Below are 12664 nucleotides of genomic sequence, written 5' to 3'. Positions count from 1 at the left end.
CAGGAGCGTGTGGTCCAGATGTGTGCCGTGTAGTTCCTCCTTTGCTGATAACGTGGGAAGATGGCAAGTGGTGAATAGCACAGTCAAGTTCTGTCTTTAAACCACGTCTTTTCCCCAGGAGAGAGAGCGGAGGTCGCCAGCCTTTAACCTCCAAATCACCACCTTCCCCGAGAACAACAGCAGCGCCCTCCAGCTGTTCTGTCACCAGGAAGGAGTAAAGGTAGCATGCTTGGGGGGTGGGGTATGTCCCATGGACCTGCCATTCAGGGGCGGACTGAGGCCTGGCGCGGTGGTAAAGGGGGATTGTGCCATTAGGTCAGGGACAGAGCCTGTACTGCTGTTTTGAAAGACAGAGAGCTGGGTGAAAGGATCATCAAGTGTTACCCTTCTGCTTACTGACAGGAAGACTCTGAACTCAATCTCACAATGGGCGGTCTCTTTTTTTGCACAGTGCCCAATAACAAGGGCTTTGTTGATGGTGACTATGGTTGGCCACAGGCCTGGTGCCCCACAAGACCCCACATGCAGAGTCTTCAGATGCCCATGAGCGTAGAAAGCAGGATTGCGCTGGAGTGAATCTCAGCATAGGAACCATAGCTTCGCCTTCCCCACCTGCCTGCGGCAGAGCCAGAGGCTGGGCCCCACTGTGGCTTCAGAGCAGGAGGAGGCGTGTGAGCCATGGCTCTAGAGTCGGTGTGGATGGTTACGTGCAGCTCACATGAGAATGAACATTGGAAATCTTTTCCAGGGTGTGAATATCTCTGAACTTATGAAGAACTTAGATATCCTTGGCGATAACGGGGTAACTATCAGCGATCGGTTCCCAGTTTTGTGTCCTTGTTTTGATTGGGGTGTTCTGTGTGACTTTTTTGTTTTTAAATTTTCTCTGATTTAAGAGAACTGAGAAGTACAATGGAAGGCTCTTGTATGGCCGTGTCCCCGTGTGGGTGGTCGGGTCTGTATTTGTCAGAGTGGGGTTCTGTACTGAGAACAGCCTTACAATCTTCGGTGAACAGGGGACCAACCAGCCTAAAGACTAAGGGACGTATAGACAGAAGGTCCCATACTCAAGATTGCTGAGGTCAAAAGGTGATGATTTCTTTGCCTTCTGAAAAGATGGTCTTTAACGAGGCACTATTTCCCCAAGCGTTGGGGCCACTCTGTGAACTGTGTCCACCTAGGGGGACTGGAGCTATGCACCTCAGATGGCTGACCCCAGTTGGTTCTTGACTGAGGGCTGATCACCAGCATGCACCCCAGAAGGGCTTGGCACTGACTGTCCGCCGTGGACTTGGAACCCAGTGTCAACCCCTTACCCCTTTTTGTGTTGTAGAATTTGAGGAATGAAGAGCAGGTTGCAGTAATCCAAGCGGGAACTGTGCTTGCCCTGTGTGAAAAGGTAGACCCAGCAGTGTCCTTGTGCTCACATCTTGTCCCCGCACCCAGCACCATAGCAGAGACTGTACACTGGTGTGTCGCTTTATTTGGGAGCATGTGTGTGGGTCAGTCTGCGTCTGCATGTACACATGCATGTCTTTGCGTGTTCGAGATGGAGCGCCCCACACGCTCACCACAGAAAGCCTTGAAACTCAGGGGGAAGTGCACACGGCCCTCTGGAAGGAAACAGCCTGTGGTGTTTGCTTTATTTTCATCCAGTGCCCCTCCACGTCCGTTCGCTTTTGGAGTAGTTAACATGCCGTGTTTCTCTCCTGCTTGCTAAGCTATTTGAAGTGGCTCACGGGGACATATTCAAATGGCCTCGATGTCATTCCGTCACAGATACCCACAGAGAACCTCATCACCTTCCAGTGACTCAGCGCCCAGGGAATGCCCACCCTTCCTCTTTACCGGTATTCCCTGGGGACAGCTTCACACTACATGTCTACATGCACCGGAGAGCCCACCCATATATTTTAGGACAGGAATCCGGGCCAGATAGTAAGCCACTTACCAGGGTTTTGGCAGAGCCTGGAGCCATAAACCTAAAGTTTTTGGCACATGGTCTATTTCCTCTTACGATGTGGCTTTAATAAAAAACATGGGCAGTTGGTAGACACCGTACCGTGTGAGGGCACAGTGATACTGTGTTTGAGTGGGTACTCAGCATGGTGAGATTTCCAGTGTTGCCTCAGCTATTTCTCTTGCCTCATGAAGTGTGATTGCATTTCTTTGGAAGGTTTTCTATTCATTCATTTGCCGTCCGTCCATCCATCCATCCATCCATCCATCCATCCATCCATCCATCCATCCATCCATAAGTATTTGCTGTAACTGTTCTTTCTGTGTGTGCTTTGTGTATTAAAGATGCTAAATTTTGACTTTTTTTTTCTAAAATGGATACATGCTGGCTTACATGCCTCCTGCAGTAAACTAGAAGTTGAGATGCACAAAGCTTTTTGTAGAGTCTTTCCTGTAGATCTTTTCCTTCCACACAAGTCAAACTCTGAAATGAAACTTTTGGATGATCTAGACTGAATTCTTTCCACAGTTGTCAGCAGGACATTTAAAATACAGTTTTCTCCCCTAGGCACATATCCATCCCCCAATCCTCAGCCAAGTCAAGGGCACAAAACACTGAGATGAGACACTGTGATAGTGCCTTGTCCCAGGTCACACGGTTGGGAGGGTGATGTTTGCGTGGGACTCAGTGCTTTCTGCTTCTGCCTCTTACCTGGCCGTGCTTGTTTTCTCCAGCGGACGGTTGGGTCAGTGAGTCACACTCGGCTCATTGGAGGTCCATGAGAAACAGGTGTCCACCACAGTGGTAGGCAGATACAGTATATGGCTGCTGTCATCAGCAAAATTGAATGTGGTGTTCCAGCCCTTCATAACACGGGCCCTATAGAATCACCTAATGCTGACTAAACATACATAACTCATGTAGCCTGTCAGTGTTCTGTTCCCAGTGAGTCTCTGGAGAATGAGGAAGAAGCCACATTTGCAACCTCCCTTGTTTCCAAGGAGACCTCTCCTAGTTTGATTCTTGGGTCCACTACTTGCTGTTCAGGGGTCTCAGAGTCGGATGAATAGAGGAGGAGCAGTCTCTGCCTTGGGCTGTCTGGCTCATAGTGGGCTAGTGTTTGGACTTTGGTAAGCGCTGGCTCTCCAGACCCTGGAGTGTCCCTTGGGGCAAGGCTGCCATGGTGGAAGGTGGGGGCCTCACTGGGAACAGGTTTCAGGCAGCACAGGGCCACACGTGTCCCATCAGCTATGCCAAGTCCAGTATCATAGAACCCCCAGGCCCCTTTAACCTCTTGTGTCCTCTCACAGAGGAAGAAATGAGGCCTGTCTGGCATCCGCTAGTCTCTGCTTTACCACCCCTTGCCCACCTCTGGCTTATACTCTGCTCACCTTTGCCAACTTCCTGCTAGCTGGCACCCATATTTTTTTCTGGGCACCATCACCCCACCACACCGGCCTGCCTGGCATTTCACTTTGTGTTATAAATACTAGAGGGAGATCCTGGCTGTTTGACTGCCGGATCCCGATGCCCCATGAGAGCAGGAGAAAGCAGGGGGTCTATGGCTAATATCTATGGGCAGAACTCTGGGTGCAGTGTGGAAGCAGCAGTCTGGAGACCAGCTTTCAGCTAGGTTCCCCTCAACTTGGCTCTGCCCGACACTGCTTCAGCCATTTGTCTGTGAACTAAAGTGAAGCCGGTATGGATGCTGTTTTTAATCCTCTCCTTGCTTGGAGAAAATGTTCACGGATAGGGGCCTGAGCATGCTGGGAGCTGGGTCATGGGACCCCTGAGGATGCTGGCTGGATTAGCCTGGTAACCAATATAGTCTTTTCTAGCTTGTAGTTGGAGGTTCCCTGAGAGATGGGCATCTTAGTGCTCAAGCAGGGATAGTACAGAGACGAGTGGCTATAGAGGATAGTTGGACACCAGTGCCAGCAGTACAGATGTCAGAGAACCTGGTTGAGCACTAGGAATCTCTCCCCCCCCAACACGCCTCACTTAAAAACAAAACTACCACTTGATACACTAAGGAGCCCCAGCCAAGCCCTCTCTTAGCAGCACTAAGGCATTTCTTGGTATTTAGACAGACTGCATCCCAGTCTGCTCAGGTGGTCCATATATAATGGTCTCACATCAGTCAACCAGCACCCTGCCTCTTGTCCCCTGTGTGTGCCTTTCTCCTGTCCTCTCAGATGTTTTCTCAGGCTCTGGGCTGCAGACAAGACCCATCAGGCCTCCTCTGTTAACTGAACACAAGGCCAGCAGCTACACCAAACTTCACCTTAGCCCAAGTTTGAGCCTACAGAGAGAGGCTCAAATTTGAGATGGGAAGGGGCTGTGGCCCATCTGCGGTTCCCAGCCAGATATGCCTCTTCTCCCTCAAGTTCAGAACCCTTTGAGAAGTAGGCACAGAGCTCAGGAAGATGAAAAATACTTCAAAACAAAAACAAAACAAAGCAAAACAAACAAAAAAACCCCCAAAAACAAAGATACCCAGTTTCTGGAGCATCCACAGTGGCCAGGTCCCCTGCTTCCTGTCCAGCCCATTCTCTTCCCTCCTGGGGGTGCGTGCTGTGAATAGGAGCAGTCTCCCCAGGTGAATATGAGGTCAGGGGACAGGAACCCCAGTCAGCTGCCCAGGACCCAGCCTGCTCCGTTTCTGTCCGTGGTCCTGAAAAAGGTGTTGAGGGATTTTAAGACTGGAAAACCTCTCCCCTTTGAAAATTTATTTCAAGCTAACATCAAACTATGAAAAAAAGTACAGTGTTCAGAGCTGGAGAGATGGTTCATCAGTTAAAAGCACTGATGGTTCTTTCAGAGGACTCAGGTTCAAATCCCAGCACCCGAATGACATCTTACAACTGTCTATAACGCCAAGATCTAACTGATACTGTCACACATACATGCAGGCAAAACACCAATGCACATAAAGATAAACAAAGTTTAAAAAGGACTATAAAAAAGCACAGTGTTCCAAACTCCTCATCAGAAATATTTGTCCTTTTCACAAGAAGCTATTACACAAGCTGTGTGAGGTGGGGCTAGCTCGGCACGTGTCTACTGCTTGCCCCTGGGGCTGCTCAGGGCCAAGCTGACCTTTATGTTGTGGGAGGGATCTGATCATGTCTTTCATACCTCTCCAACCCCTGTGGAGTCCACCTATATCCATGTCAGACCTCCTCCACTCCACAGCAATTTCTTTGTCACCCACTGTGTGGTTGACTCTGCCCTGAAAGAATAGCAACACAGGCAGATATGTTCCCACCATGGGTGGCTGGAGGAAGTCTAAGTGAGTAATGGTGTCCTGACATGAGCACCAGGAAAAGATGACCTTATGGCCTCAGAAGCAGTGTGGGTTTCTTAGGGGAGAAGGTAGAGAGAGCTAGCTTGAGATTGAAGATCTGGGTAAATGTTAGCTTGGTAAAGGCTGAGGAGCATGTACAAAGGCCCTGAGGTGAAAGATAGATCATTCTGTCTGAGGAGTCAAGTGAATTTTCAGACAACCACGATGCAGGTGGCTTTTTTTGTTTTAGGGGAGATGGTGGTGACTGGGGTTCACTGTGCAGTCCTGGCTGGCCTAGAACTCACAGAGATCTGTCTGCCTCTGCCTTCTGAGGGCTGGGATTAAAGCTGTGTGCCACCACGTCTGACCAGGCTTGGATTTCGTGGTGGCAGAACAGCCCTTTGAGTGACCACAGAAATCCTCAGGGGGATAGTGCTGTGTTGGCCTTGTCCCTGTTGTTAGGAGTTAGGAGTGGAGATCTGAACGGGGTCATAAAATCTCCCTAAGGGATCCAGGGAGGGTTTGGGGGCCCTGGTAGGGTTAGGCATGAACTAGGTGCTGGGTGGGGCTCTGGTATGGATGGTTACCATGGAGACAGAGGGTGGCAGGCTTGAAAAGCAGGAAGAGAGCATAAGTCACAGCAAGGAATGTCTGGACTGGGCTGAGACAGAGTGAAGGGCAGAGGCCAGGCTCTAGGGCAGCAAGAGTTCATGGTGTTAGGTGGGACCTCAGAGATGGAGCCAGAGGAGGAATAGACCAGTGACTTCAGAGAAACTATGGGAATCCTCATAGTCTAGAAAGAGCCTAGGGGTCACCAGGCCAGACTATAGGGCTTCACGGCTAGAAGGTCAGTCAGAATTCACACTCAGTGTCAAATCAGTGTCAAACCTGAATACTCCTGGGTGCCTTTGACACCCACACCCATCCCCAAAGTTCACCTAGTGATAGGGACACACTCCCAACACCTGGCTAGACATAAGAGGGATGTACTGCAGCCTCATGTGGTCACTGGCACGTCTGAGGGTCTGAGGGTCCTCATGGCTCTTGCCCACTCTCATGCCCATGTATCCCCAGCCCACATGCATGCAACCACCTCCTTTCTGCATCTTGCTCTCATAGCACACCTTGGAAGTATTGTGGGAATGGCTTGTTAGACTGGGTGTTAGGTTCCCAGTCCCCAGCTGTGTGACTTTGGACACACGACTTAATGCAGCCATTACATCTTCACCTGTAAACTGGTAGGCCTGCTGCTTTCCTCTGAGGTCACACGGATGACACACAGGCTTCCCAGCTCCTGTCCACTCATGAACTAGATCCGTGCTTCCAGGGACCCCTTTAAACACAGGCCTGATGGTGCAGACACAGCCATAGCCACGTACACACGAAGCTCTGAGAGTGTGCATTGTCCCTCATCCTGAGCAAATACCTGTACATGTGGAGAGGCTCAGTCCCTCCAACCCCTGGTGGCCCCACTCACTTGCCTATGTCCTCCTGCCCTGCTGTTTTCTAGTGGCTGAAGCAGATAGAGGGAACGGAGGCAGCCCTCACGCAGAAGATGATGGACCTGGAGAAGGAGAAGGTAAAGATTCCAGCAGCTGGGGCAGGGCTGGGATTTGGCTTTGTGGGAGGTTTGGCATCATCATAGTCCTTCACCTCTCAAGGTTCCTTTGAGCCATCCCCTTTCTTTTCCTTTTCCAATCACGCAGTTTTTATTTGAACACTTGTTTCTGACCCTGTGCCCCATCTTGGACTCACATGGTTACTTGAGTGAATCTTGAGAACATTAGAGATGCAGCATGACACGACATGGGCCCTTGTCTGAGGGGCTCTGCAGATGCACACATGTCTAGAGGTTTTTGCACAATAGCTTGGGAACCCGGAGTTGGTCTTCCATGGTTGTGCACTGGGTGATTTGATGCAGACTTGGTGGATTGTGATCATGAGTTATGCTCTTGAGCTGCCCTGTTTGAGGGTGGAGGGGACAGATGTCCTCAGCTCAGAGAGACCAGAGAAGCTCTTTCAGACCTGAGTCTGAAGCCATCCAAAACCAGTTTGTATTCCAAGAACTCATTGAAGAAGGGGGCTGTCACATGGAGTCAAAGCAGCGTTGTAGAGGCAGGAGAGCCCTGGAGAGGCCTTAGGAACTTGGGTTTCTAGTTACCCCTGTCATCAATGGCACCACGGACAAGGCACTGGTCCTCTTTGGTCTTCTTTTTCCTCGTCTATAAGATACAGGGGCTGCAACATGAGTTTGGGCTCTAAGGCCTCCTGGGTATAGAATGGGGTATGCAGTTTGCACAGACGAGGCCTGTGTAAAGGGAACCAGATAGCTTCGGGGAGTGTTTAGCAGTGGGATCCATAGGAGGTGGGAGGCATAGCCTGGGCAGGGAATGGGCTGTACCTGAGAACTATTGAAACATCCTTGAGAGGTCCAGGCCATGGCACAGGTACTGGGGACTCCAGGCATATAGACTGGGGAGCAAGGCTGCATAGGAGGTCCCTTCCTTGATACTAGATACAAAGAGGAGAGGAGCCAGAGAGATGGTAGTCCTGATCTGGGTTCTCATGGACAGCCTGGGCAGTCCAGGGCAGTGAGGGCTCTTTAGAGGCTTCACACAGGTCAGTCAACAGTCAAGGTACCCCTTTTCCTCCAGCACTGAGTCTCTAGTGGGTAGATTCCTCCCTATGTTGATTTGTTAGTCAATCTTAATGGTGGCCTATCTGTTCTAGGACCAGTTCAGCAGGCAGAAAGGATACCTGGAGCAGGAACTGGACTACAGGAAAGAAGCCCTCGACCAGGCCTACCTGGTAGGACCGGAAGTGGGTTTGACACTTTGGCTTTCTTCTCCCAGCCTTCGAGGCTGCTGCTTCCTGCAGGGAGCACACCAGGTTCCCTGCGCACACATGACTAGAGTGGCCAGCAAGTGGTTGGGTGTTCCAAATGGGCTTTGGTTTCTTTTTTAAACTTTTTATTTATACTCTTTTTTCATATATACATTCTGACCACAATTTCCCTCCCTTCCTCCTGACACTTCCCCCATCTCCCTTCTCCCCAAGATCCACACACCTTCTGCCTCCCCTCAGAAAAGAAAAGAGCTCCCAGGGACTTCGAACTAATATAGAATACCAAGCTACAATAATACCACCCATCAAGGCCAGACAAGGCAACCCAGTAGGAGGAAAAATGTCCTACAAATGGGCAAGAGGACATCCCTGCTCCCACTGTTAGGATTCCCACTAGAGCATTAGGCTACTCAGCCATATGCAGAGGACACAGTGCTGACCTATTCAGGCTCCCTGATCTCTGCCAGCCCCAAGAGTCCTAGTCAGTTGATTCTGGGGGCCATGTTCTCCTGGGTGCCCATGACCCCTCTGGTTCCTCCAGTCTTTCCTCCCCTCCTCTGCAGGATTCCAGGCTTGTCTGGTGTTTGGCCGTGGGTCTCTGCAGCTGCTCCCATCAGTTGCTTGATGAAGTTTCTCTGGTCTCTTTAAGGACAATTCTGCTAGGTTCCTGTCCCACCACAGGCAGGCAGGACAGACTGTAGGTCAAAGTTTTTGTGGCTGGTTTGGTGTTCCAGTCCCTCCGCTTGAGGCCTTGCCTGGTTCTAGAAGATGAATCGTGGTTTTTAAAAAGTTGTTGATCTTGATAGGTTTTTTTTTTGACCCATACCAAACTAGCAGATGTTTGAGCTGAATGAGAAAAGGCTTTTGTCTATTCTCATTGCTTCATAAATGTTTATTCTTAACATGGCAAAGAGGCTGGTGATATAGCTTTGCCAGTAGAGTGCTTGCCTAGCATGCATTGAAGCCGGTTTAACTCCTGGGCATGGTGGCACCTGCCTACAACCCTAGGACACAGGATTAGAAGTTCAGTACCATCCTCCCCCATGCAGTGAATTCCAGACCTGTCTCCAAAGAAAATCCCAAAGCAGGGTTTCTTTCTTCCTTCCTTCCTTCCTTCCTTCCTTCCTTCCTTCCTTCCTTCCTTCCTTCCTTCCTTTCTTTCTTTCTTCTTCTCCTCCTCCTTCTTCCTTCTTCTTCTCCTCCTCCCTCCTCCTTCTTCTTTCTTCTTCTTCCTCCTCCTCCCTCCTCCTCCTCTTCCCCCTTCCCCTTCCCCTTCCCCTTCCCCTTCTTGTTATTGTTATTTAATCTGTTTTTACCATCCCCCTCCTGGTCCACCCTCTGATTGTTCCTCATCCCATTCCTCCTCTTCTGTCTCCAAGAGGTTGTCTCCATTCCCACCTTACCAGGCCTCCCCACTCCCTTGGCCCTCAAGTCTCTTGAGGGTTAGGTGCATTGTCTTTCACTGAGGCCAGACCAGGAGTCCTCTACTGTATATGCGTCTGGGGCCTCATATCAGCTGCCATATGCTGCCTGGTTGGTGGCTCAGTGTCTGAGAGATCTCGGGGGTCCAGGTTAGTTGAGACTGCGGGTCTTTCTATGGGGTCTCCCCTTCTCCTCAGCTTCTTCCAGCTTTCCTCCAATTCAACCACAGGGGTCAGCAGCTTCTGTCCATTGGTTGGGTGTAAGTATCTGCATCTGACTCTTTCAGCTGCTACAGGTTTTCTTATAGGTAGGGACGGAGGTGGTCCTAAGGAACAGAGAGATGAGGCAGTGAGCTGTGGCCATATGCGTTTGAGCAAATGGGGAGAGTGTTAAAGCCTCCTGAAACCCTGTGGGGTTCACAAAAGAGTCTGGGCTTCCCTCAGAGCCACAAATCCCTGGCACCAAGAGCCATTCTCCCTTGTGGGTGAGGGTCTAAATTGTGGGTGGGACATCTCCAAGATGTCCCCATGGTGGAGGGAGAGTCAGTGCCACTTTGTGGAGGATGGTCATCACTCGCCATCGAGTAACACCTCCCCTGCCACTTTGGTTCTTTAACGTGATGTGACTGACAACAGCATTTAGGGATGAATGAGTGAGAATGCGCTCACCTCTGCCCCTCTACCACATCCAGTCTTGGTCGTTATCAATGCCCTTGAAGAACATACCCCCAGCATCCAGAACTGCCTCTCAAGCATGTTTAGCAGCTCTGAAGGACACCCCTCAGGGAAGCTGCAGGAACCTAGTTGCCCCCCAAGGGGAGGTACATTAGGTGAAAAGCTGAGGGCCCTGATCCTAAAGGCCTCCCCAGGACACAGTGTGCTAAAGGACAGTTGCAGTGCTGAGAGACACGGAGGCCAGGCATTGCGATGTGCTGTGGTTCACTGGGGCCTCTCAAGAAACTGCTGTTTGGAAAAGGCGACCCCCAATCATAGGACTGTGTGCAGGCAGGTTCAGGATCCTGGGCATGTTGGCTTTTAATAAATATCCCTACCTTAGTGATCCTGGTTGCTGTAGAAGTTACAGTTATCCCCGAAAAGCGCATTCAACCTCGTGCACAGCATGTATCCAGAGATATCATGAGATTCTAGACAGTTCTCAGGCGGTACCAGAGTCACATAAAGCTTGGTCTGTGGACCTCTCACCTCCGGCATCCAGACTAGTTAAAGGAAGGTGCAGGGTGCATGTCCGTCTTCCTTTGTCACGGTGATGGGTGAAAGCTGACAACCAGAGGGTCTCCCGGAAGCTTGGTTGCTTAACGGAGAGAGGCGAGCTGGAATGTTTGATGATGTTGACCATTCTACATGTAAACTCCTGTGCCACTTGGAGCCCAGGCAGAGGCCACATGGAATCCCACTGCTCTGCCTTCTGTTTTTCCTATGGTCAAGGTGACCCTGGGGAGAAGGTGGTAACGTCTGTGGCTAAGTCCACGGTAGCCCAAGAGGGCTAGGGTCTATCTAGGAAGTCAGAACAACACTTCAGGTGTGGGACTTGCAAAGCCTCTGGGTGACTCCGTCTCACATTCACTAGGGTGGCTTCCATCACATGGTTGCAATGTTTCTTAGCCTGGCATGAGGGGCTTTGTGGAAGCAGGAGAGGGACAGTTTTCTCCTTTGCCTCTGGGCACCATGGCAAGGTAACTGTTGAGTATCCAGCAGGGAATCCAATGCAACTTCAATAATAATCTGAGAATTCTGTGATAGGACTCCGACAGCCAGCTCTACTGTCTCCTAAGCATTGCTCACAAAGGCCCCCTTACTATCTGTGGGATCCAGAATGGGATGGATGCTTCTAGTTAAAGCTGCATTTTCCAGACAGCTGGTAAATAAATCATATAACTGAGAGATGGTTCGCCCACTGGCTTCATTAGAATAGTGGGCGAGAGTAAAGTAGGCCAAAGGTAAGATGAATTCAAGTTGAACAGACTTGTCTCAGGGAGATGTGATTCTTTCTTCTTGCCCCTATCTCCTATACAGACCAAGGATGTTTGTCTCTGTCCAGAACAGAACACTCAGTGACATGTGCCTTGGCCAGAGGGACCTCCACATGCTCTGCTGGACCCTGCATGCTGACACTCCCTCCCTAGCATGTCCTCTAGCAGCATCCTGACAGCGATGACTGTCTACTTTTTTGTAACCTCAGCTCTCTGTGGTTTGGGCCGTGCAGAAAATCCAGGACCTGGAGGCCACCTTGTACAATGCACTGCAGCAGGAGCCGGGGCGGAGGGCCATCGAGTCCCTGAGTGCCAGCCAGCGTGAGGACCTCCAGGCCGCTGTAGAGAAGGTGCGCAGACAGCTCCTGCGTCAAAGCCGGGAGTTCGACAGTCAGATCCTGCGGGAGCGGATGGAGCTGCTACAGCAGGCCCAGCAGGTACTAGCAGAAGTCCTTACAGTCTCATTCCCCCATCTTGTACCTTCAGTATATCCTGGGTCCCTGATGACCTGCTGGCACTTGATGGGCATCAAGTACCCTGGATGTTGGATGGAGAGTGTCTGGTAGGAGAAGTTCTGCTGTCATAGCAACTTTTCTTTTTTTTTTTATTTTTTATTTTAAAGATTTATTCATTTTATTATATATATAAGTACACTGTAGCTGTCTTCAGATACACCAGAAGAGGGCATTGGATCTCTTTATAGATGGTTGTGAGCCACCATGTGGTTGCTGGGAATTGAACTCAGGACCTCTGGAAGAGCAGTCGGATGCTCTTAACCGCTGAGCCATCTCTCCAGCCCCCCATAGCAACTTTTCTTAAGGCTGCCTGTCACAGAGTAGAAAGCATTCCCTCCTTGGTGGCTGGGGAGACACAAGGCACTTGGGCGTTGTAGATGGCAAACTTGTTCTTTCCATTGACTGAAACATATACACAAAACAAAGGTGTTTCTCCCACCTTCCTCCAATACTCCCTGTACAGCAGCCTGTTGCACAGGGACCACATTGCCTCAGAAACTCTTGGCTGTTGGGTTTGGGATGGCCAAGAATTTGAGAATCAGCCTAAGAGCTTACCGTGTTACTTCTTGGAGGACCTAAGCATCTGTGAGGGTCACATGATGCTGAACAGAGAAAAGAAGGTTCTAGAACCTTGATGATAGCTGAGG

The 12664-nt window shown here is 50.3% G+C and overlaps 1 protein-coding gene across 33 annotated transcripts in view; it reads left to right on the top strand.

The window, feature by feature from the left end:
• The window catches only part of Jakmip1 (janus kinase and microtubule interacting protein 1), a 120594-nt gene that overhangs the window by 100177 nt on the left and 7753 nt on the right, over positions 1-12664 (top strand). For 8 of the 33 annotated variants that reach the window (XM_087583109.1, XM_087583113.1, XM_087583108.1 and 5 more), the window contains 6 exon segments: positions 119-220; positions 749-802; positions 1334-1399; positions 6757-6825; positions 7977-8054; positions 11736-11939. In XM_087583109.1, coding sequence (XP_087439235.1) covers positions 119-220; positions 749-802; positions 1334-1399; positions 6757-6825; positions 7977-8054; positions 11736-11939 — 573 coding nt within the window. 33 annotated transcript variants of the gene reach the window in all.

Source organism: Rattus norvegicus, chromosome 14 (genome assembly GCF_021556685.1).
Source record: "Rattus norvegicus strain SHRSP/BbbUtx chromosome 14, alternate assembly SHRSP_T2T, whole genome shotgun sequence".
NCBI lineage: Eukaryota > Metazoa > Chordata > Mammalia > Rodentia > Muridae > Rattus > Rattus norvegicus.
Note: the sequence above shows the minus strand (reverse complement) of the source record. Positions and strands in the feature narration are given on the sequence as shown.